At 43.4% G+C, this 24,769-nt stretch overlaps 1 protein-coding gene across 4 annotated transcripts in view; it reads left to right on the forward strand.

The window, feature by feature from the left end:
• The window catches only part of FLNB (filamin B), a 243,583-nt gene that overhangs the window by 186,491 nt on the left and 32,323 nt on the right, over positions 1–24,769 (forward strand). For 2 of the 4 annotated variants that reach the window (XM_073644626.1, XM_073644627.1), the window contains exons 23-29: positions 3,819–3,981; positions 5,399–5,559; positions 6,424–6,591; positions 7,790–7,882; positions 15,283–15,406; positions 17,207–17,363; positions 19,056–19,245. In XM_073644626.1, coding sequence (XP_073500727.1) covers positions 3,819–3,981; positions 5,399–5,559; positions 6,424–6,591; positions 7,790–7,882; positions 15,283–15,406; positions 17,207–17,363; positions 19,056–19,245 — 1,056 coding nt within the window. The remainder of the gene's footprint in view (positions 1–3,818; positions 3,982–5,398; positions 5,560–6,423; positions 6,592–7,789; positions 7,883–15,282; positions 15,407–17,206; positions 17,364–19,055; positions 19,246–24,769) is intronic. The other 2 variants (XM_073644628.1, XM_073644629.1) reach the window with 1 other exon arrangement.

The raw sequence follows: 24,769 nt of genomic DNA on the forward strand, positions 1-24,769 counted from the left end.
GAGAGATCACCGTCCTATTCCCTACTGTCTTTTTACCCTGACGAGTACTTAATTAAACATATACTAAAACAACTGCAATGCTCAACACAGCACCCGGACGGGTGATTATATACATTTATGTTCAGTCCCAATACTACACCTAGTACTGGGGACCCCTCCTGGGGTATTCCTCATTTTTCCCTGACCCAGCCGGTTCACGAGGGACTTCCTGTAGCGGTGCGTCCTTGTTGGCATGGTACACTTGCAGGACATACCAGCCACGCTCACCATGGTGCCGGGTGAACGTGACACGATCTCCCGGATACAGGTTCCGGTCGGGATGGCCTTCTCCAACTCGGGCTCCACATCCCGCCGGTTGACGAATATGTCCCTGTTAAATTCGGGACTGCAGATGAAGCCCCACCCAGCCTTTAAATTGAACTTAACGATGAGGCCCTCTTCGCGGGGGCTGGGGTGTGCTGTCTCCACCTGGCGGACTTGCGCCTTGGCGGCCTGGTCACGGGCCTCCAGGCACTCACTGCGTGCTTGCCGGGCACGCCGCTCTTTTTCTAACTGCTTGAGCTCCCGCTTGCAGAACTCCTTCCTCTGTCGGGCGGTGGACTCTGTTTCCTGGGAGAACCCCATCAGGTCCCCCCCCCCCCCACCGGTTGTTCCAGCATAACTCTTCCCCGCCGGGACTGGCAACCGGGGGCGCTGGTATTGGAAGGAGCGGGCACGGCTGCTGGTCATCAAAGCGGGTGGACCAGTCAAAGACCGGGCGCCGTAGAGCCACTCTAGTACCGGTGGCGGGAGGGCTCCCAGTAGTAGGCCCGCAGCTTCAGCGTCCAGGATCAGAGGTTCCGGAAGGACACTATATAGGTGATTCTCCGGTGCAGCGCTCGGAGGTGGAGGTTCCGGGAAGGCTCTTGGTGGGAGGGGTTCTCTGGTTCTGCGCCTGGGGGTGGAGGTTCCAGGCTACACAACTGTTCTAGCCAGGGCACGGCAGCATATGGCGAGGGCTGGGGAAGGAGACCCAGGAGCAGGTCGGCGCTGGCAGCGCCCGGGACTGGGGATTCTCTCCTACCTGCTCCTGTACCTCATATGGCCTCCTGGATCTCCGCGAGCTCCGCCGGGGCTGGTGGGCGGCTGCTGGCATCTTGTTTCACTTTTGGTCGTGCCGCTAACTTTTTTCCAGCAGCTCGCTTTTCCATCTGGCGACTGCTGCCTGCTGGGCTTGCTCCACCTGTTGGCCCAGCTCGAGGACCTCGCTCTCGAGGAACTCCACGTCCTCCGGGGACAACTTCTCCACTTCTCCCTCTATGGTGAGGGGGGTGACTGGATGCTGTGGCAGGCCAGAGGCGGAGGCTGGACTCTTGCTTCCTTCCATCTTGGCCTCGCTAGATGGGTTGAGACCACACCCTGTCTCCATTCTTTCTCTCCGCCTCCTCTCTTCTTTTGAGGGCGGTCCCATGGCGATCTGCTGTCGGTCACTCCCTGTGACGGCCTCCCTGCCTTGACGGACACATCTATGCGGACAGTCACTGTTGCAAGGGGTAGGGTGTGCTTTTGGCGCCATTCTGGGACCCGGCCCACGATGGGAGGTTCCATTTTGTTGTCCTTTAGTACGCACGTAATGGCGCCCGTTCTTCTGGGGCGGGCGCCACATTCAATGTAGTAAAACTGTCCTTAGGCACACAATACCCACTGATAATGGGCTGGTCACGCATCCTGTTCGTGACGCCAAGATCTGACTCGCCCCCAGAGCCTTGGGGTACTCGGCAGCCGAGCCTTATGGCTGATTTTGGGGGAGATCACGGTGTCTGGCCCGGTCCGTGACCCAGGGTGGTCAGTGCAAAACCGGGATATTTATAGGGGATTTGTCGTGACGCCACCTGTGGTGTCTGGTGAGGATCACCAGCGCTGCGACAGTCCTCTGAGGCAGGTGTTAGGGCAGCTTGAGATGGAACGGCTCCCCACAGGTGGAGCAGGCCTCAGGGCAGTGTTGATAAATGGAGGTGCGCTGGGCGTTGTAGTGCAGGGAGGGAAATGGCGCCGGCGAAAGAAAGGAACGGAGGCAGTACAGTGCTGTCATCCAAGATTTACTCACAGTTCTTAGACAGTCCACAGGTGCACTGTACTGGTGCAAGCCTCCCGCGTCGCACTGCATTCACCGGGCAGGGGTCCAGTCCTTCCTCAGGCAGCTCGGCAGAACCCCACTTTCTTATGTGCCACTCTAGACCGACTTCACGCTGGGTCTTACTCCCTCCTGCCCTGCGCTTCCCACTGTGAATCTTGTTCGGGTGCTGCGAGGTCCCCCCTGTCCGTCGAAGTTGCACAGACCTGCTTGACCTTACTTGGATTGAAGTGGGGGCGTTTAGCTTCTGGCTACAGAAGCCTCCGGTTTTTCCAGCCGAGGCCTGAAGCTGCACGACTGGGCCAGGGGCCGGTCCCCTTCTTGCGGCCTCGATCCTCCTGACACTTGGCAGGTTCGGGGTGTATGGGTGCCGCCTGCACTCGCCGTACCTCCCCTAGGATCCCTTCTGCATAACGGAGCTTACTCCCTGCTCCCCTCCTGGGCCTCTGTCCTAGGCCCTTGTAGTGGAGCAGAGCTCCTACGGAGCCTCTGCTCCCAGACTGTTCCTCTGAACTGTCCCTACTCAACAACCACTTGTTTTTTAAGATGTCTACCTTTTATATATCTACTGTATGAGTGCTCCCCTAAACTACTTCCTCCACCCACACCCACTACTGGTTCCCCCTACCTTTGCGTTCCCCCCCCACCCCAGCCAGGGTCAGGGCTCAGCAGAAAACTACATTGCGTCTTGCCCCTCCGGCTGGCCTGGGGTAGTGTAGTGTTGGATGTAGGTGTTGGGGTCCCGTGCAGCACTCCCTTCTTACCTGAGAGAAGGGAGACACCACACCTCTGGGTGAGGTACAGTACCTCTGTGGCGACCGAACCCTCAGGGGCGCCTCATGCACATGCCCAGATTTCTGGCCAGGTGTCCCTGGATCTCCAGATGAGCACCACTATAAACCGTATCAAAGATGATACAACTGGATCCTGTGGTAGAGCAGAGACCATAGACCCCACGACTCTCCGTCCTGTTGTCGACCCGTGACTTATAAGATATCGGCATCCTTGTGCAGGCGGCACCATGACTCCACTGCATTGTGCCACCTGTGCCTTCCTGCTCTATGTGTTTTATGTTTTAAGGGGGCCAAGTGTCCTATGTCGTTTTATACACAAGAATATTTTTGGTACACTTGTATTGCAAAATATAAATACATCGGTAATCCAATAAAATTTAGCTTTAATCTGACATCCGAGAGTCCAAAATCCATCTGATCTGGAATTTCACAAGATCAAAAAGCAACAACCTGAGCAGAAATCAATCAAGAAAAAAAATGATAGCGTCAGATTTCAGGTTGCTATTTTACTTTGGGCAGTGTTTGTATCTTCGCAATAACGTTTTAGATCCAGTGCGTAGATCATAGATTTGCAGCTTAACAGCCTCTAGCGTCAGCGACGACTAACATCATGGAGAAAAAATGTAATGTATACACACACCGTATCTGATTACTCACCAGCTGCTTTAGGGCAGTACAAACAGAAAAAAAGGAGTTTCTGTTTGTTTTTCTGGTGGTGCAGTAACCCCAAACCACAATATGTTTTAATCCCATTTCTCTTTTGTGGTCGCTGAAGTAATATGTCTATGAAATAGGAAACCAATACAGGAAAATGATTTGGGAAGTGCAGTCAAAGATCTATTTTTTGCCCTCTAGTATAAAATTGACCTTGGCCACCATATTGCTAATCTTTATAATGTTCTGCTCCTTAGGCGCCCATACGGTGGAGGTGACCTACGATGAAGAACCTGTTCCGAGAAGTCCTTTTAAAGTTGGAGTGACAGAGGGATGTTTCCCTTCACGTGTAAAGGCAGAAGGTCCGGGGCTCCAGGAGGCTCTAACTAACAAACCCAATGCCTTTTCTGTTATAACACGGTAAGAAGGATAAAACCATAACATGACCCAAAAAACAAGTTTTAGTGGCGGTGAACAATTGGCTATGACTGCATTGGGGGATGTCCGGTCAGGGTTGCAGAGGATCCTCCAATTTTCACAAAGACAGGCACCTAACTAGCGTGGGTGCAGAGGTTGAAATCGCAACCTACGCCCTGGAGCCTATGGGGGGTCCAGAAAGTCCTTGTGGACCATATACGTAAAAAATCCAATACTATTGGGCCCTGTTGGCGATTTTTCTAATTTTGCCTCACAAATATGATGTTGGGCCACAGTTCAGAGGTCCAGTATTCCCACTAGGAGCTGACTTGAGCCCACCTGGAGTCTATTTTTATGGGACTTTTAGGTTATGTCCTCTGTGTGCAATGATCAAATGGGTTTCAATGCAGACATGCACAAGTCTTGTACAGATGTAAAGTGGACCCTCACTAACATATCGCCTGATGGGCCCAAGTAATTCCTTTTCTTTCCAGTCAGTCTAGCATACAAGGTGGCTAGTAACATCTGCAATCACATGCCAAACTATTGTCATCACTGCTCAGCTATGGGAGCCATGGTGGCAGCAGGTCAACACGCGGCCACCGAAGCTACAACTGGCCTAATGGGTCAAGTGTTGGCTCCTTGTAAATAAAAATTGGGGCCATTGCCAGACTATTTGCGTAGGAATCAAGGTAACAAAAAAGTCGTTGTTTTTTTTTTTTTTTTAAATAACATTTGCTGCTACTTTTAAGTTTTATTAACTTAGTTGAAGTCAACCTGTCACCAGGTCAAAAGTGGCCAGTTTTGCTCTTGCTGCTCCCCTTATTCCAGTTTTATCTATTTTTTATTTTTATAAATCCTCCATATGGACTGATATGGACCGGTTTATAGTTAGTGAGTCCAATATGGCAACTTTTATGGTCTTTACAACATGGCGTCACTCCCAGGATTGCCTGGGTGCAAATCTTTAGACTGCTCTGCATAATAACCTTCCTGGCAATGTAATAGTAAAGACCATGAAACATAAGCATATTGGATGCACTACATAAAAAATAACTCTGGAACCGTATGATGGATTAAAAAAAAAAAACTACTACTAAATTGTTATGGGAGTAGGAGGAATAAAATAGTATCAAAACCTGGTCACTTTTCCTCTTTAAGAACAACTCCTGCCCTTCTTTATTTAATGTTATTTCTGTATTTTTGTGTCATCTCAATCAAATACATGAATACAATTACATAAATGTGGAACAACACAACATTTAATATTTGTATCTATCTTCTTTACATCATGATAATCTCGTTCTAATGGAGCAATAGGCCGTTAAACTCTACGTGAACTTGGTGCTTTTTTTTTGTTGCTGGGTCAAGCAATAAATGTTTAGGTTAACCTATTGTTCTGCTCAACGTTTTGTTGCAGAGGTGCTGGAATTGGTGGTCTGGGAATAACCGTTGAGGGTCCCTCCGAATCCAAAATGTCTTGTAAGGATAATAAGGATGGAAGCTGCAGTGTAGAATATATTCCTTACGCTCCAGGAGAATACGATGTTAATATCACGTATGACGGGGAACACATTCCAGGTACAGTGAGGTCCTGCCCTTTGCTTTGTTTGGCTTGGTCTCTTCTGTTGTAAATGGTAAGGGGGAATATTTCTAGGTATAAGTTACGACCGTTGCTGTATTAACCTAATAAACAGCACTGTCTGTGGTCTATGCTGCTCTTACTTTTTATGGGATATATATATATTTATTACTGTAATTTTGTATCCAGCCTGTTCCGTTTATTAATGGACCAGTGACAGAATGAGGGAACCATGTCCTGTCTGTGGTTTTCCGCTTAATGTCTTACTGGTTTTATAGTAATTCAGGGGAAAAAAAATACCTCCGTAGTGTACAATGTGTCTTAAAAGAAAATACAAGTAACTTGTGTAGACTACAAGGAGTTTCAAAATTGGACCACCAAGAAGATCACCTGCTCACCTTTGGTCCTACTCCAATTCTGCAAGGGAAAGCCGTGGCCAATTCAGTGTCTGCTGCAGGAGAAAGTTTAGTATTATAGTGGCTATTCAGAAAATTGGGATCCATGTGATACAAGAGGTTTCAAATATGCCAGAAGTCTTGGTGCACTGGTCTACAGAGCATAGTCTTGGTGCACAGGTCTACAGAATAATTATGCTTCCACTTGGTGCTTTAGCTTCAGACTTGTTGCTCCAGCCATCTTGGTTTATCTGATTAGCCATCTTGGTTTATCTGATTAGCCAAGAGTGCTAAAACGAAAAGCTTCTGCATCGGTACTCCTTTTATAGGTGCAGAGTCACCCTCCCATAATCTCCTTTTTATTCTCTTGTTGGATTTCATACAGACTTCAGCCTCTCTGTTGACTGGGAATGTAATAACTGTGACATGGTCTTTCCCTTCTGAGTTTTTATCTTTTCCATGTTGTAGGTAGCCCATTTAAAGTCCCTGCGAAAGATGTCGTAGACCCCAGTAAAGTGAAGGTATCTGGAATTGGACTTGGAAATGCCGTACGGGCTAAAATACCACAGCAGTTTACTGTAGACGCCAGCAAAGCCGGCATTGCTCCTCTTAGTGTTGCAGTGACCGGACCCAGAGGTAAGAGATTCGAATATTTATTCTCTATGTGATGGACCTTTTAGGTTTATTTTATTTTTTAATCTACAATCCCGTTTTTACATGAGCACGATTTAGCTCTAACTTTTGGAAAGCCATTCTTTCAGGTTATTGCCCATAGCATTTAACATGCCAAGCCCTTTTATGTTTGAGGACTCTTCTTTAGCATGACCACTTATTTCCTGCATTAGATTCACATAAGACATTCATTACATTGTGCAACTGCCGCTGCTTACTTATTCCAAATTCTGTAATTTTCTGCTTTCCTGGCGGATTGCTTACAATTTAGTATGTGCCCAAATTCAGAGGGTATTCCACAGGATCTGTCATAAATGTATAGTAGATGTGGGTCGCAAAAATCTCGGGAATAGGGCCTGTTATGTGGCGCTGTCAGTGGAGAGGCAGTCAAAATTACCATACAGATTAAAGGGAATAATAACCACCTCTCCCCTGACAGCAGTGTCTGTCAGGATCTTGTTTTGGGGTGGATAAGGTTCCCATTGCGGTTCCTGTGGATATGTAATAAATATACAAGATGGAAATACCCCTTTAAAGTGGTATACCAGTTTTAAAGAGTCTTTGCTAATTTTTAACTGATATCTGGTTGATTGTTAGGGGTCTGACTGCTTTTAACCCACTTAATGACTGAAATACCCTCTTGTGCTACCCTCCATTCACTGTCTATAGGACAGGTGAAGATAGCTAAAACCAAGATCACCAGAAATGTACCCTGCTATCGGCAGCAACCGATCTACAAGTTATAACCCATTCAAGGAATAGACACCACTTTAACTAAACACCCTCCATTAAAACATTAGTTGTTTACTGCCTTTTTAAATCCTATATTCTATTTTCAGAAAATATCACCCCTCTGAACCAGTTAATGATTATTGCTTCCATATACCAGGTAGTTGGGGTCCTTCCTAAGTATTAGCAGGAATATAGCCCCACTACAGCTAATGGACATGACAGGCATTGCACCCCGACAATAAGTTTTATACTTGCCGATCTATTGACATAGCTTTAAATGTCCAGTTGAATGGTTCAGCTAAAGTAGATCATCTGCTGCTATCATTGTTGTGTCTCATATTTTTCGCCCTGGGTTATTGTGTCTCCACGCCCATGATAAATACTAACATTGTTCTAATAGATGATTTATAATAACAGTATTTATTTCTAGTTAATGAGACGGACTCCTTAACGAAACGGAGCCCCATGAAAGCCATTTCAAATTTCTTTAAAGGTGACTTCAAGCGAGATGCAAAGGAGCCAGGTTTGGACTTTTGTCATCTGCTCCAGGAACAAGTGGAATATTAATCAGTTCTGATTTTTGGTCTGTCTCTGGCTGCTCCTCATTAGTCAATGATTGTGGTTTTGTGTCACTTTAAATCTTCCAATATTCACTGGTGGAGAATGATTTGCTATATATCTAAAAGGTGCGTTCCCGAGTCTGTAACTAGCTAGTAACAATCAAATCTCCAAAAAATTTGTGTCTCGCACTTTACCTTTTTTGATGGGTGAGACTAGGCTTTCTTGGGCGACATTTCTCTGTAATGCAAAAAAAAGTTTCAAATTGGATAAAAATTGTTTTATCTTTTTCCCAGAAATGGATCCATTCCAGTCCATGGGCTATGGGTGGTATTACTACTTAGCTCTTTGAATGGGACTAAACTAGTATACAGGCATATTTTAAGTATAGTGACAAGAATCATAGAATTCCTAGAAAATCTCTAGTATCTTTACGATATGATAACCTCTTTAATCCTGAGCCATGGTGGTTGGGTCAAACATGAAGCTGCGACCCCAAAAAGCTATTTTTAATAGGTAGATAAAAAAAATAACTTGCCCGTGACTTTTATTGCTGAGGCTTATGTAAACTCACTGAGATCAGTGAGTTGTATAGTTTAAGTCCATCATGATGTGTTCACAGGTAATTTTACCTGGCATAAACTTCATTTTTTGGCACAAAGGTGTGCCAAATTTATTAAGAGGATGCAGATACTGTTAAATACAATGGTGTAATGGAACCATTGGGGGCATCATTCTGTGGAGGGGGTCATTGTGGGGGCACAAAGGGCCATCCTACTGTGTAAGGGGGACTGTGGGGGCATCATACTGTGTGTTCGGGTGGGTTGGTGGGACATTATACAGTGGGGTAGACGGTACTGTGAAGATATCATTCTATTTTGGGGGCATTGTGGAGTTTTATACTCTGCTGGGGCCACTGAGGGGTGGTCATACTGTGCGTGTGGGGGGTATTGTATTGTTTTCAGAGGGGAAGGGACATTTTTGTTGGCATCATACTCCTTAGGAGCTAGAAAATGGGTGAGAACATTGGGTGGAGGGACTTTAGCTATGAGACCCTATGATTTTTATGTATGCCTGTTTTGCAATAATTTTCCTTTAGAACTATTCAGTGATGGCTGGATTCCATTGGTGTTAGAGTAGTGAAAAGTTTATATATATATATATATATATATATATATATATATATATATATATATATATATATATATATATATATATATATATATATATATATATATATAATATATATAGTGTGTGTATATATAATTATATTATATTACTACCGTTCAAAAGTTTGGGGTCATTTATAAATTTCATTATTTTTGAAAGAAAAGCTCATTTTTTTCAATGAAGCTAACATTAAATGAATCAGAAATACACCCTATACATTGTTAATGTGGTAAATGACTATTCTAGCTGCAAACGCCTTGTTTTTATTGCAATATCTACATAGGTGTATAGAGGCCCATTTCCAACAACCACCACTCCAGTGTTTTAATGGTACATTGTGTTTTCTAACCGTGTAAGAAGGCTAATGGATGTTTAGAAAACCCTTGCACAAGTATGTTAGCCCAGCTGAAAACGGTTTGGCTGATTTGAGAAGCTATAAAATTGACCTTCCTTTGAGCTAGTTGAAAATCTGGAGCGTTACATTTGTTTGTTCTATGAAACTCTCAAAATGGCCTGAAAAAGAGAACTTTCATGTGAAACTCGACAGTCTATTCTTGTTCTTAGAAATGAAGGCTATTCCATGCGAGAAGTTGCCAAGAAACTGAAGATTTCCTACAACGGTGTGTACTACTCCCTTCAGAGGAGAGCACAAACAGGCTCTAACCAGAGTAGAAAGAGAAGTGGGAGGCCCCGCTGCACAACTGAGCAACAAGACAAGGACATTAGAGTCTCTAGTTTGAGAAATCGACGCCTCACAGCTCCTCAACTGGCAGCTTCATTAAATAGTACATGCAAAACGCCAGTGTCACCGTCTACAGTGAAGAGGTGACTCCGGGATGCTGGCCTTCAGGGCAAAGTGGCAAACAAAAAGCCATATCTGAGACCCGCTAATAAAAAGAAAAGATTAATATGGGCAAAAGAACACAGACATTGGACAGAGGAAGATTGGAAAAACGTTTTATGGACAGACGAATCAAAGTTTGAGGTGTTTGAACCACACAGAAGAACATTTGTGAGATGCAGAACAACTGAAAAGATGCTGGAAGAGTGCCTGACGCCATCTGTCAAGCATGGTGGAGGTAATGTGATGGTCTGGGGTTGCTTTGGTGCTGGAAAAGTGAGAGATTTCTACAAGGGTAATGGGATTTTGAATAAGGAAGGCTATCACTCCATTTTGCTACGCCATGCCATACCCTGTGGACAGTGCTAGATTGGAGCCAATTTCATCCTACAACAGGACAATGACCCAAAGCACACCTCCAAATTATGCATGAACTATTTAGGGAAGCAGCAGGCAGCTGGTATTCTATCTGTAATGGAGTGGCCACCGCAGTCACCAGATCTCAACCCCGTTGAGCTGTTGTGGGAGCAGCTTGACCGTATGGTACGCAAAAAGTGCCCATCAAGCCAATCCAACTTGTGGCAGGGGCTTCAGGAAGTATGGGGGGAAATTTCTCAAGATTACCTCAGCAAATTAACAGCTGAGGTAATCTTGAGAAAAGGTCAAAAGGTCTGCAATGCTGAAATTGCTGCAAAGGAGAATTCAGTGACGAAAGCAAAGTTTGAAGGAGAAAATTATTCTTTCTAATAAAAAAATCATTATTTCTAACCTTGTCAATGTCTGGACTATATTTTCTAATCATTTTGCAACTCATTTGATAAATAAAAGTATGACTTTTCATGGAAAACACAAAATTCTCTGGGTGACCGCCAAACTTTTGAATGGTAGTGTATATATACATTTTCATTACTCTAACCTGTTAACCTATTATACCCTATAATATATTTATAGTTTTGTTTTTTTTTGTTTTTTATAATTTTTATTCAATGCTCACCTTGACACCAACACAGTCGAATATAGGTAATCCAAAGGAACTACTCAGGGGAATCCTATAGCCAATGGCATAGTTCTAAGTAATCGCATATAGTTCTCGCTACTCTTCGAAACTAAGCTATAAGTTTTTTCTTAGGCTGTAAGCTGTGCTACCTGATCGACCTCAGTAGCCGCTACTCTGAGCTTGTGTTACAGACCCCGTGGGAACGCACCTGAGATGCAGCAGGCTATCCTGTTGAATGGTGTCAGCTGACAAGTACTATGCTGATGATTGCTGGACTGAACATGGAACAACCAGGTCCTTGTGCTCAGGGTTTAACAAGATTGGGAAGTAAAAAGTTTGGCTATCACTGGGGAATATGGACAGAGTGCTGTGGAACACAGAGGAATCACAGCCTGCAGCAGATTAACACTTTGTTGTATGTTCTTCTGTTTCTTGCCATCATACATTTTATACATCACTTTTTTATATGAGCAGATTATTTAAACTAATGCTTACTTGAGATAATGGCTCTTTCAAGGAAATCTATCCTTCATACCTGTGGCTCAGAATGTAAAGCACCTAACAATCTTATAGCCACGGACATAAATTATTGACTCTCATTTATTCACAACTAGAATGAGACCTGTTTAGGAGATGTGCCATTAAAGAGGACCAGTCATTTGTCATAAATTCTTATTTTTTTTTACCAGGTGTAAATGCCCTTGCTTTCCTGAATCCGGCATTGTTTTTCTTTTGTTCCTGAGATACGGTCCCCTTTTCCCTGCATAGAAATCTAGTCTTGTTAGCCAAGTGGGCAGGATGTTCAGCTCTTGAGGACTATGCCCAGTCGCTTTAAATAGATATACATCCAAAGAAGAGGAGGCCATATCTCAAGAACGGAGAAACGAAGAAACAAAAGAAAAGAAACACCAAATTCAGGAGAACAGCGGCATTTACACCAGGTAAAAGAACTTTCATATTTACGGCAAGTGATAGGTCCCCTTTAAGAACGGAATACTTTTTTTTTAATAGAAGTGAAGTGGTTATATAGCGTTCCATGTGATTGACAGGTGACTGTCCATTGTTCCAAATAATCTAAACGCCAGAGATCATTCTTACTGGCTTGCAATTGAGAGTATAATTCTGTGTGTATAAATAATATAAATATAAATCAGAAATTGGCAGTCCCATGTAAATGTGCGTGCTACAACCTTTTTGTATCGTGGTGTCTGCTTCCTTTATTCGGGATGTGCTTCTCTGGATAGCTTGCTGCTGCATCCTTCACAATCACTCTTTGGCTTTGGGTTTTATGGGCTCTTTCCAATAATGACTCTGTGATTTTAATACATTTGAAATGTATGTAATGAAAAAGCTTTCTAATAATACCAAGGACTGCGCTCAACGAGACCGGTCATGCCTGGGATACAAAAAAAATACTTTTAGATTATAAGCTGAATGTCCTGGTATTATTACAAAATCTGCTCTCTTTATGTAATATCATAAAGACAAAAACTAGGCAGTTCTGTATGAACTGTCACTTGGCCTCTCTTTTTTTTTATACTTACAGATGTGATAAAACTGAGATTTTCCACCTTTTGGTGACATTTTTCTATTTTGTATTCAAATGAATCCATTTACAGCTAAAAATCACTTATGCATTTGTGTTTCATTCAAAAAATTGTACCATTTATCCTCTATAGCCTTTGTTTTTGCTTTTTTTTTTTTGCTCCCTGTAGAATGAGTCAATTGAGCATCCATCAGCGAGCTTATTATGACAGGAGAGTTTGTAACTAACTTTTTTTTATCTCCTGTTTTCTGAGCTCTTCTCTGCTGATTTATCACCACAGACCACATCAAAGTTTAATGAGCCTGTAGAAGCCAAACGGTGCAACATTTTTAATGCATTTAAATGGAATCTGTCGGTACGATCAACCTTCCTAAACGGTCTATATTGCCATAAAGGTCATGGGAAGCTGAATCCAGTGTCTTATTCCAGGATTCGATTAGGCACATTTTATATTTTTACATGGTGCAGCCAGTCCCATCAATGGTGACCTAATGATGAGCGAGCGTACTCGTTTAACCCTTTCGCCAAGCATGCTTGGGTGCTTTCCGAATATCTTCAGTGTGCTCATATATTATGCTCGAGTCCCTGCATCTGCATGATTTATGGATGTTAGTCAGCCTCAACACATGCAGAGATTGCCTGTTTGTTAGGGAATCCTCACATGTATTGGGGCTGTCTTACAGCTGTAAATCATGCAGACGCAGGGACTCAAACTTAATATACGAGCACGCCGAAGATACTCGGAAAGCACCCGAGCATGCTCGGCGGAAGGGTTAAACGAGCACGCTCGCTCATCACTAGACTGACCTTGCATACTTGGGTACTGTACCTCTGTGATGCACTGATAAGAGTGCCCGGCAGCCCGCCTAATCGAATAGTAGCCAGTAGGCCATTAGCTAGGCACTGTAATTCACATGTGTGATTTACGCCCTATTGCAAGCTTCATCTATGTGCAATTCCAATACTGGGCAATCACCCCCTCCATGAACTGGTAGGTGGCGAGTGATTTGTTTCAGCAGTATTTTGTACCTGTGTTACCTCCTTTATTTATGGGGTCTGCTGCATCCTGTTTGAGTATTTGTTTCTGTGACCTTGGCTGGTAAATACCATTTGCCTTTTTGCTATATTTATAATTAAATTATTTGGGAATTTTTGGAAAGTTCCTTTTATTTCTTTGGCTATGCTTTTTATTTTAATATGTATATAAGCTGTTAAGATCTATGGGCGGCACATAGATCTCCCCGAGAATCTGCCTCCAGAGCTTGTTTTACATGAAAGTGGGACGTTACATGTAGATCAGGAGAGCAGACTGTCAGTTATTACATGTCTCACACTGGTAATGCCCCCCTTTCAATTGAAACAAGCTCTGGAGGAAGATTCTCAGGGAGATGTATGTCCGGTCCATAGATCTTAACAACTAATTTACATATTAAGAAAAACTTGGTTTTCTTAGGAATAAGACATTGGATCGCAGATATCAAGGTATCATTTTATTCAGCTTCCTATGACCTACATGCCCATATAGACTCCTTAGGGGGGGTTGAACCTTCTGACAGATAAAAACCCTTTTAACCTATTTTGGATCCATGTTTTAATATTGCGACCTTTGTTAAATGGCAAGCTCAGCTCTACTACATCTGTAATTTCTAAATGGATTCTAATTTCTACAGCTTTTCTAGTAAAAAAAAAATTGTATGCCTATATATTAGTATATGATGATATCTGTTGCTCATCATAAACTTACATGATTGTGTTTTATTTTCTTGGGTGACAACTAGTGATGAGCGAGCTTGCTCATTTAACCCTTTAACCGAGCACGCTCTGGTGCTTACCGAGTAGCTTTGGCATGCTCGTATATTATGTTCGAGTCCCTGCGTCTGCATGATTTAGAGCTGTAAGGCAGCCTCAATACATGCAGGGATTGCCTGTTTGTTAGGGAATCCTCACATGTGTTGAAGCTGTCTTACAGCTGTAAATCATGCAGACGCTGCGACTCAAACATAACATACGAGCATGCCAAAGCTACTCTGTAAGCACCAGAGCATGCTCGGTTAAAGGATTAAACGAGCACGATCGCTCATCACTAGCGACAACCTCTTACAGTCCACCATAAATACAAATATCTGATATCCCGGTATTTAAGAACAATGGTTGTCTACAAGGTAGATGAAAACCTAGTGCACACAGAAAGTACAAATATTGCTTGTAGCGGCCAATTATTTTTCAGCCATTTTTGATATGGAGATCGGTTGCATTCGATCATTTTATATTTACAAGATTTTTAAAATTTTTAACTAAAAAAATATATATATTTTCTACAAAAGGTTGGAAATTGTATTATCTTTTTAAAATCTCCTGGAACAAAGCAAAACCTTAATTCCCTAAAGATGGTTAACAAGAACCTTCAAAGGGATTCTATGGTTGACGTGGATGAAAGAGCTGAGAGAACTTGTTGCACTTTTTAGAAATGAAGTCAAATTTTTTTTTTAATCTCTTCTAATCCGGGCTTTTTTCTGTTGACATGTGCTTGGCCATTTTGGCAAAGTCCCCTTTTTTCTGTGGCCATTGTTCTAAGATTCGTTCTTGAGGACCAAATGGCAACAGAGCATGATATTATCTAACTTCATTTATCGAATCTATCGAAAACCATAGAACTTGTGAAGAAAACTAGATGATTTCCTCACTGGTTTCACCAGTGGAAATGGTGGCCGCATCAACATCTTTCTACGACACCTCAAGAGTCACCTACTGCAAACGTCTGGACAATTGTAGAGATATGATTGCATATTTAAATCTTATTTTCATCCCCAGGGGTTGTGGAGCCAGTGGATATAACAGAAAATGGAGATGGGACACATACCGTGGCTTACACCCCTAGTGTAGAGGGTCCCTACACTGTGTCAGTCCAATACGCCGATGAAGAGATTCCTCGTAGGTGAGTGTTGGTCAAAATAAATATTATGCGATTTGCTTAAAGGGACTGTCTCATCTTGTTTTTAAGGAGAGCAAAGTTCTCCTGTCTCGTGGATTTCTGCTTGCCTGGATTTCTGCTGGATGGTGTGCTCCTGATTGATTGACCGTTTGGAGTGTTGTAATTTTGGCGCCACTTACCCAAACTATATGCTCTCTGCTGCAAGCGCAGGGGAACGGACACTAACCGAATCTGCTGTAGTTTCAGAGCAACGCTTACAAGCTTGATTGTAAGAGCTTGTAAGCACTGCAATTTTTGCCCAGGAGACTGGCCACAGCTTGGTAGACTACCTCTTGCTCTCTAGAATACCAAACAATATAGAATTAAAAGTCCCTTTGTTCTCTAGAACAAAGAGAATTTTTAAAAATAAGTTAAAAGTTTCTTGCTTTTACAAGCATTTTGCAATTTTATCCATTAGGTCACGGCCCCACTATCAGTATTCGGTCAGTATTTTTTCTCAGGAGTGGGAGACAAAAACAGGTGAGGAACAATCAGAGAAAAGGTAGAATAGAAACAAGTCACCAATTCTGCATTTATCACCCACTTCTGGTTTTGGATCCCACTCCTGAGAAAAAAATACTGACCGAATACTGACCAAATACTGATAGTGGTGCCGTGGCCTTAAAGGGAATCTGTCTGTAGGATTAACCCTTCTAAGTAGTCTGGGCTTCCAGGTCATAAAATGTTGACTAAATGATATCTTGATATCTATAGACCCCCTCCTCTTCTCTGTAGGGAGACAGACCTGCCCCTCCTTTCCATAAGTAAACAAAAGACCAGTTCCTCCTTTCTGTAATTAGACCGATGACCCCCGCCTCTCCTTTCCGTAAGGAGACCGATGACCCCCGCCTCTCCTTTCCGTAAGGAGACCGATGACCCCCGCCTTTCCTTTCCGTAAGGAGACCAAAGACCCCCGCCTCTCCTTTCCGTAAGGAGACCAAAGACCCCCGCCTCTCCTTTCCGTAAGGAGACCAAAGACCCCCGCCTCTCCTTTCCGTAAGGAGACCAAAGACCCCCGCCTCTCCTTTCCGTAAGGAGACCAAAGACCCCCGCCTCTCCTTTCCGTAAGGAGACCAAAGACCCCCGCCTCTCCTTTCCGTAAGGAGGCCAAAGACCCCCGCCTCTCCTTTCCGTAAGGAGACCAAAGACCCCCGCCTCTCCTTTCCGTAAGGAGACCAAAGACCCCCGCCTCTCCTTTCCGTAAGGAGACCAAAGACCCCCGCCTCTCCTTTCCGTAAGGAGACCAAAGACCCCCGCCTCTCCTTTCCGTAAGGAGACCAAAGACCCCCGCCTCTCCTTTCCGTAAGGAGACCAAAGACCCCCGCCTCTCCTTTCCTGTAAGTCAAATTAGCTGCTCTAGAGATGGATTATACTTGAAAATAGGCGGAGGACCAACAAGTTTAGACAGAAGGGAGACACCCAGTGGTCGGCAGTATGGGATGATTTTTCTGGGTGGTCTCGTCACTTTACTTTTGCTGTTTTGCTAGTCGTTACGTTGGCCGATACCTATGTTTTATAGAAACAAAAGTGATTATTTAAGTTGAATCGACACTATTATAGCGACAAACCTTCAAGTTCCGAATTTATAATTGCAGCAATTCAGAACCCTTTTGTGACCACTAAATCATTTACTTCTTTCCTTTTCTCTCCACGTTTGTGAAGCACCAGCAGTTGCAAGATGATCTTTTTTATTTACAGTGTTCTTCATAGTCGACTTTATTTCTTATTATACTTTTTAATATTTTTTTTCCATTTTATTTCCAGTCCTTTCAAAGTTAAAGTTCTTCCTACATATGATCCAAGCAAAGTGACAGCCAGCGGCCCGGGTCTCAGCTCACAGGGGGTCCCTGCTAGTTTTCCTGTTGACTTTGCCGTGAATGCTAAGGATGCCGGATTAGGAGATCTCTCCGTTCAAGTAACTGTAAGTCATTTTTATGGGTTTTTAATTCTTGAAGTGTTTTTGTTTTGTCCCCACACTCTTCAATACAAAGAAAACCTGATCTATTTATGCCCTAAAATGTCTTATATTGTCCCATTGGGATAATATAACATTGCTGTAGTCTATGTTTTGATATTTTTAGATCAAACTACTTATTAAACCCTTTTTGTTTTTTTTTTCTTTTCCATAGTTGTATGTGGGATCCCATGTCATAGATCTTGCCTATCCGTGTCCATGCATGTGACTACTGGGAATTGATGGTTTTCAGAAGCTTTGCTTCTGGGCAAGGATATGGTACATTATCGAGACACCATATTTACAGCACTCATGGTATCGTTAGGTCTATAATATGGAACCACAGGAACTCCATATTTTGCCCAATATGCCAAATTTTGAAAATGGCCACACCAGTTGCTGATTAAAGGCATATCCCCTTCTTTGGAGTATTATGGCTTATCCACAGGATACGCCATGAATGACTGATAGATGTGGACCAACTTTTAAGATTCATACCCATCTCTTGAATGGTGGCTTCCAACCTCCATACTACCTGGTGAGCCAACGAGGGTACGGAGAGATGGCACACTTGCTTGGCTGTTTTCTCAACACCCATAAAAGTGAATGGAGAGAGGCACGCACATACACAGCCATCTCACCATGCAGACCTTTTTCGATGTCGCCTCCTCTGGTGGGTTCGTTTTTGGAGGACCTTAATTTTGGAGGCAGTTGAAGGTCCTACCTCTCGGACTTGCGTCTATCAGACATTTATGGAATATCTCATAGATGTGACTACTTTGTTGTTCTGTTCTTAAGCCCCTCTAGTAATGGCTATGACCAACACATGCACAGCCATCTCTCCATGCATACCTTTTTGGATGCCGCCTCTTCTGGTGGGTTGCTTTTTGGAGGACTTGAATTTTGGAGGCAATTGGAGGTCCTACCTCTCGGACCTCCGTCTATAAGACATTTATGGCATATTTCATAGATGTGACTACTTTGTTTTTATCCTCTTATGCCCCTCTAGTATTGTCTGCATCCATTAATATCAAATCAGTGGAGGGTCTGACTCTCTGCACTCTCCCTGATTGTTTCCTGATTATCAGGGGTGCCAAGAATCCCACCTGCACCACTCTAAGAATAGGCCATCAATATTATGGTCCTGGAAAACCCTTGAAATCTATTCTAAGTCTCAGATTTGGAGTGCTGTAGCAAACAAACTTCCAACACCTATAAAGATTTTGGGTACAAAAGAAGTGCTTGAGATGGCTGTATGTTTCCGCTAGTTGCTAGTATCGGCTATTGCAGGATGCTGGGGATTTAATGCTATTCCCTCATGCTAGTGACAAAGTGTAAATCATGTGTAATGAGAAACATTGCTGTTTGTTTAGGGATTAAAGGAAAACTTGAGCCTAGGGGAATATTCTCCGAAACTTGTGTAGATGGACAAAGAATACACTCTGGGCAAATTCTCAAAACATGCCGTTGTAACTGAAGATGATCGCTCTATGGCTTCCAAGGGAGTAGTAATTTTCAATGATGTTTGTTCTGTTGTAACAATATTGTGATTTGGGTTGTGTTTCTTTAGCTGTTCACGATGCTGTCATGTGTATGTCATTAAGTTTTGGGAGGTTTTGTATTTTAAGTGTTTGTTTTGCATCCTTTTGTTGCTGTTAGGACCAAGAAGGTAAACCAAAGAAGGCTCAAATCCTGGACAACAAGGATGGAACATATGCTGTATCCTACATCCCTGACAAAACTGGCCGCTATCAGGTTGCTGTAAAATATGGTGGCGATGACATACCCTATTCTCCCTACAGAATTAGGGCTATGCCCTCGGGCGATGCCAGCAAGTGTACGGCAGCAGGTATGTGTCATCAGAAAATTTCCTGTTTAATCAAATTTTTTTTAAAAAATTTTGGTGCTTTTTTTAAACTTTCAGTATCACTACCTACATGAAACATAATCTCGAGGAAAAAAAAATATATACCGTGTTTTCCTGACTAGAGGACGCACCGAACTATAAGACGCACCTAGGTTTTAGAGGAGGAAAATAGAAAAAAAAATTCTGTTAATATCCCCTATCCTGGTATATATGGCCCTCTCCTTCCTGTTATACGTGGCACTCATCCCCATCCTGGTATGCATGTTCCCCTTCATCCCTCTTCCTGGTATGTATTGCACCCTTCATCCTGGTATGTATGGCTCCCGTCATCCCTCATCCTGGTATGTATGGCCCCCCTCATCCTGGTATGTATGGCCCCCCTCATCCCTCATTCTGGTATGTATGGCACCCCTCTTCTCTTTTCCTGGTATGTATGGCACCTCTCTTCCCTCATCCTGGTATGTATGGCCCCACTCATCCTGGTATGCTTGGCACCCCCTGATCACCATCACACTGCACACAAAAAACAAACGATTATGCACACACACTGTGTGTATATGTGTATATATGTACAGTATAGACCAAAAGTTTGGACACACCTTCTCATTTAACGATTTTTCTGTATTTTCATGACTATGAAAATTGTCCATTCACACTGAAGGCATCAAAACTATGAATTAACACATGTGGAATTATAGACTTAACAAAAAAGTGTGAAACAACTGAAAATATGTCTTATATTCTAGGTTCTTCAAAGTAGCCACCTTTTGCTTTGATGACTGCTTTGCACACTCTTGGCATTCTCTTGATGAGCTTCAAGAGGTAGTCACCGGAAATGGTTTTCACTTCACAGGTGTGCCCTGTCAGGTTAAATAAGTGGGATTTCTTGCCTTATAAATGGGGTTGGGACTATCAGTTGTGTTGTGCAGAAGTCTGGTGGATACGCAGCTGATAGTCCTACTGAATAGACTGTTAGCTGCTTTTTTCTTGCCATAATACAAATTCTAAGTAAAGAGAAACGAGTGGCCATCATTACTTTAAGAAATGAAGGTCAGTCAGTCCGAAAAATGGGGAAAACCTTGAAATTGTCCCCAAGTGCAGTTGCAAAAACAATCAAGCGCTACAAAGAAACTGGCTCACATGAGGACCGCCCCAGGAAAGGAAGACCAAGAGTCACCTCTGCTTCTGAGGATAAGTTTATCCGAGTACCAGCCTCAGAAATCGCAGGTTAACAGCAGCTCAGATTAGAGACCAGGTCAATGCCACACAGAGTTCTAGCAGCAGACACATCTCTTCAACAACTGTTAAGAGGAGACTTTGTGCAGCAGGCCTTCCTGGTAAAATAGCTGCTAGGAAACCACTGCTAAGGACAGGCAACAAGCAGAAGAGACTGGTTTGGGCTAAAGAACACAAGGAATGGACATTAGACCAGTGGAAATCTGTGCTTTGGTCTGATGAATCCAAATTTGAGATCTTTGGTTCCAACCACTGTGTCTTTGTGCGACGCAGAAAAGGTGAACGGATGGACTCTACATGCCTGGTTCCCACCGTGAAGCATGGAGGAGGAGGTATGATGGCGTGGGGGTGCTTTGCTGGTGACACTGTTGGGGATTTATTCAAAATTGAAGGCATACTGAACCAGCATGGCTACCACAGCATCTTGCAGCGGCATGCTATTCCATCCGGTTTGCCTTTAGTTGGACCATCATTTATTTTTCAACAGGACAATGACCCCAAACACACCTCCAGGCTGTGTAAGGGCTATTTGACCAAGAAGGAGAGTAATGCGGTACTGCGCCAGATGACCTGGCCTCCACAGTCACCAGACCTGAACCCAATCGAGATGGTTTGGGGTGAGCTGGACCGCAGAGTGAAGGCAAAAGGGCCAACAAGTGCTAAGCATCTCTGGGAACCCCTTCAAGATTGTGGAAAGACCATTTCCGGTGACTACCTCTTGAAGCTCATCAAGAGAATGCCAAGAGTGTGCAAAGCAGTCATCAAAGCAAAAGGTGGCTACTTTGAAGAACCTAGAATATAAGACACATTTTCAGTTGTTTCACACTTTTTTGTTAAGTATATAATTCCACATGTGTTAATTCATAGTTTTGATGCCTTCAGTGTGAATGTACACACTGAATACACACTGCTCAAAAAAATAAAGGGAACACTCAAATAACACATCCTAGATCTGAATGAATGGAATATTCTCACTGAATACTTTGTTCTGTACAAAGTTGAATGTGCTGACAACAAAATCAATTTTCATCAATGGAAATCAAATGGATGCCTGGATTTGGAGTTACCCCCAAAATTAAAGTGGAAAAACACGCTACAGGCTGATCCAACTTTGATGTAATGTCCTTAAAACAAGTCAAAATGAGGCTCAGTATTGTGTGTGGCCTCCACGTGCCTGTATGACCTCCCTACAACGCCTGGGCATGCTCCTGATGAGGTTGCGGATGGTCTCCTGTGGGATCTTCTCCCAGACCTGGACTAAAGCATCCGCCAACTCCTGGACAGTCTGTGGTGCAACGTGACGTTGGTGGATGGAGCGAGACATGATGTCCCAGATGTGCTCAATCGGATTCAGGTCTGTGGAACGGGCGGACCAGTCCATAGCTTCAATGCCTTCATCTTGCAGGAACTGCTGACACACTCCAGCCACATGAGGTCTGGCATTGTCCTGTATTAGGAGGAACCCAGGGCCAACTGTACCAGCATATGGTCTCACAAGGGGTCTAAGGATCTCATCTCTGTACCTAATGGCAGTCAGGCTACCTCTGGCGAGCACATGGAGGGCTGTGCGGCCCTCCAAAGAAATGCCACCCCACACAATTACTGACCCACTGCCAAACCGGTCATGCTGAAGGATGTTGCAGGCAGCAGATCGCTCTCCACGGCGTCTCCAGACTGTCACATGTGCTCAGTGTGAACCTGCTTTCATCTGTGAAGAGCACAGGGTGCCAGTGGCAACTCTGGTGTTCTGTGGCAAATGCCAAGCGTCCTGCACAGTGTTGGGCTGTGAGCACAACCCCCATCTGTGGACGTCAGGCCCTCATACCACCTTCGTGGAGTCGGTTTCTAACAGTTGTCTGTTCCATTTGCACAACAGCTGGAGAAATTGATTCACAATCAGTGCTGCTTCATAACTGGACAGGTAGATTTCACAGAAGTGTTATTGACTTGGAGTCACATTGTGTGTGTGTGTATATATATATATATATATATATATATATATATATATATATATATATATATATATATAATATTTTTATATATTGATATGGGCGTACCCACCGTGAGGCAGGGGGGGCAGCTGCCCCACCCCCACCCCCTAGAAGCATGCACGCAAGCCGCACACTAGGGCCGGCGTCAGCACCCGGGCAAATGCCGGGGCCCTGAGCAGGTGGGGGCCCTCACAGTCAGCGCCCCGGCACAATACTTACCCCTCCCCCGTGCCTCCGCAGCAGCTCCTGCATCCTCCGCGGCTGCTGCACTGTGACGTCTCAGGTCAGACGGCGCGGTGATGTCTCCTGAGCAGTCACAGCGCAGAGCGGGATGAGTCCGGAGCAGCGGCAGCAGGTGAGATGTGAGGTGATTATTTGATTTTTTTATTATATGGAGGCCTGTGGCAATATAAGGGAGTGGTGGTGAGGTGGGGGGTGTGTGACATCCTGCATAGGGCATTATAAGGGGGGGGGTGACATCCTACATGGGGCATTATGTGGGGGGGGGAACAGCCTGCATGAGGCATTATGTGTGGGGAACAGCCTGCATGGAGCGTTATATGGGGGCCAGTATTCTGTATGGAGCGTTATATGGGGGCCAGTATTCTGTATGGAGCGTTATATGGGGGCCAGTATCCTGCATGGAGCGTTATATGGGGGCCAGTATCCTGTATGGAGCGTTATATGGGGGTCAGTATCCTGTATGGAGCGTTATATGGGGGCCAGTATTCTGCATGGAGCGTTATATGGGAGCCAGTATTCTGTATGGAGCGTTATATGGGGGCATTATTCTGTATGGAGCGTTATATGGGGACCAGTATCCTGTATGGGGCATTTTATGGCGGCCAGTATACTGTGTGGAGCGATTCGCTGGTTTCTGAGCTATTGTGGAATTTACAATAGATATCCCTCATGTAATGTAAGAAGTGAAATCTTTGCATTGTACTATATATATATATATATATATATATATATATATATATATATATATATATATATATATATATATATATATATATATATATATATATATATATATATATATATATATATATATATATATATATATATATATATATATATATATAATATTTCTCTTCGGTATCTGTGACCATGGCTTGCCCCCCCCCCCGGTTTTGATCCTGGGTATATATATATATATATATATATGCAGTAAATCTTGTTTCATCCACTTCTACATTCTTTTCTTTTGTTGAATTTTTATTGAGTGCAACTCTACCCCTTGTCTGCTTTCCCTGCCCGCTTGCTCCTTTTTTTTCTAATTTGGTATCGCTCTCTTAATATGTGGTTATTTGAGCTGTACCTGTTCTTCTCCTCGCTGTCTCTTCTGCATTCCTCTAAGGTTTGGTCACCTACAGCCACTTAATAGGCTGAGAAAACAGAACCTGACACATTGTCTCACCTAAGTCTTCATTTCCCATCACTGAGATTTCCTGAAAAATTAGCGAAATAACAGACACCAAGCTAAGAGGAAAACAAGTCTGTGTTATCACAATCTATGGGGTCTTAAGAAGTTCTAACCCTGCTTTCTCAATCTTCTACTGTTACATAAGCATTCTGAGATGGGTATATCATTTTTTGGGGACTTTCTATCATAAAAGAAATATAAAATTTGTTTTTCAAACTTGTCAGTAGTAGACTTGCCATTGTGATTTCTTTCCTGATAATCCCCTTCTCTAATATCCATAAACTACACTGAAATCATCACCAAATCCAGCAGTTTGGGGTTTCGTGCAACAGCAAGGGGTGTATGTCATGACTTGGGGTGTGGCCAAGGGCCCACCAGTAACCCACTCCAAGGCCCCACTTTTCAGCTTCATGCAAATGTGACATTATTATACTCAATCACAAATTTATATAACAATAAACTGTCTAGATTGTTAAATTAATAAGATGCTGCCTTTGTTTTGTACAAATTGATTAAAGTATATAAGAGGGGGCCCACCGGAGGATTCTCCTTTTATCCTGTGGGCCAGTCCAAGCCTGAGTGTGGCCACAGACTTTTTGGGTTAATTAATGTCACCCTCTTTATACCATGACATTTTTAAATAAAAAAATTTTGTGCTGAATAATTTAAGAACCTTTTTTTAGGCAGTATACCCCTGTATGTAATAAACTACAACACTTCCTCTAATGGTGACTGCAGGAATTAAAAAATGTTTCCCTAAAATCTAGGTGTATGGATTTGGAATAAAGACAGGTTATCAAATTAAAGTCTTTGCAGAATCTGCAAAAAAATAGGCTAAAGGAAGTAAATA

The sequence above is a fragment of the Phyllobates terribilis genome, unplaced genomic scaffold (genome assembly GCF_046119375.1).
Source record: "Phyllobates terribilis strain yellow unplaced genomic scaffold, ASM4611937v1 Scaffold_8__6_contigs__length_399053987, whole genome shotgun sequence".
Classification (NCBI taxonomy): Eukaryota; Metazoa; Chordata; class Amphibia; order Anura; family Dendrobatidae; genus Phyllobates; species Phyllobates terribilis.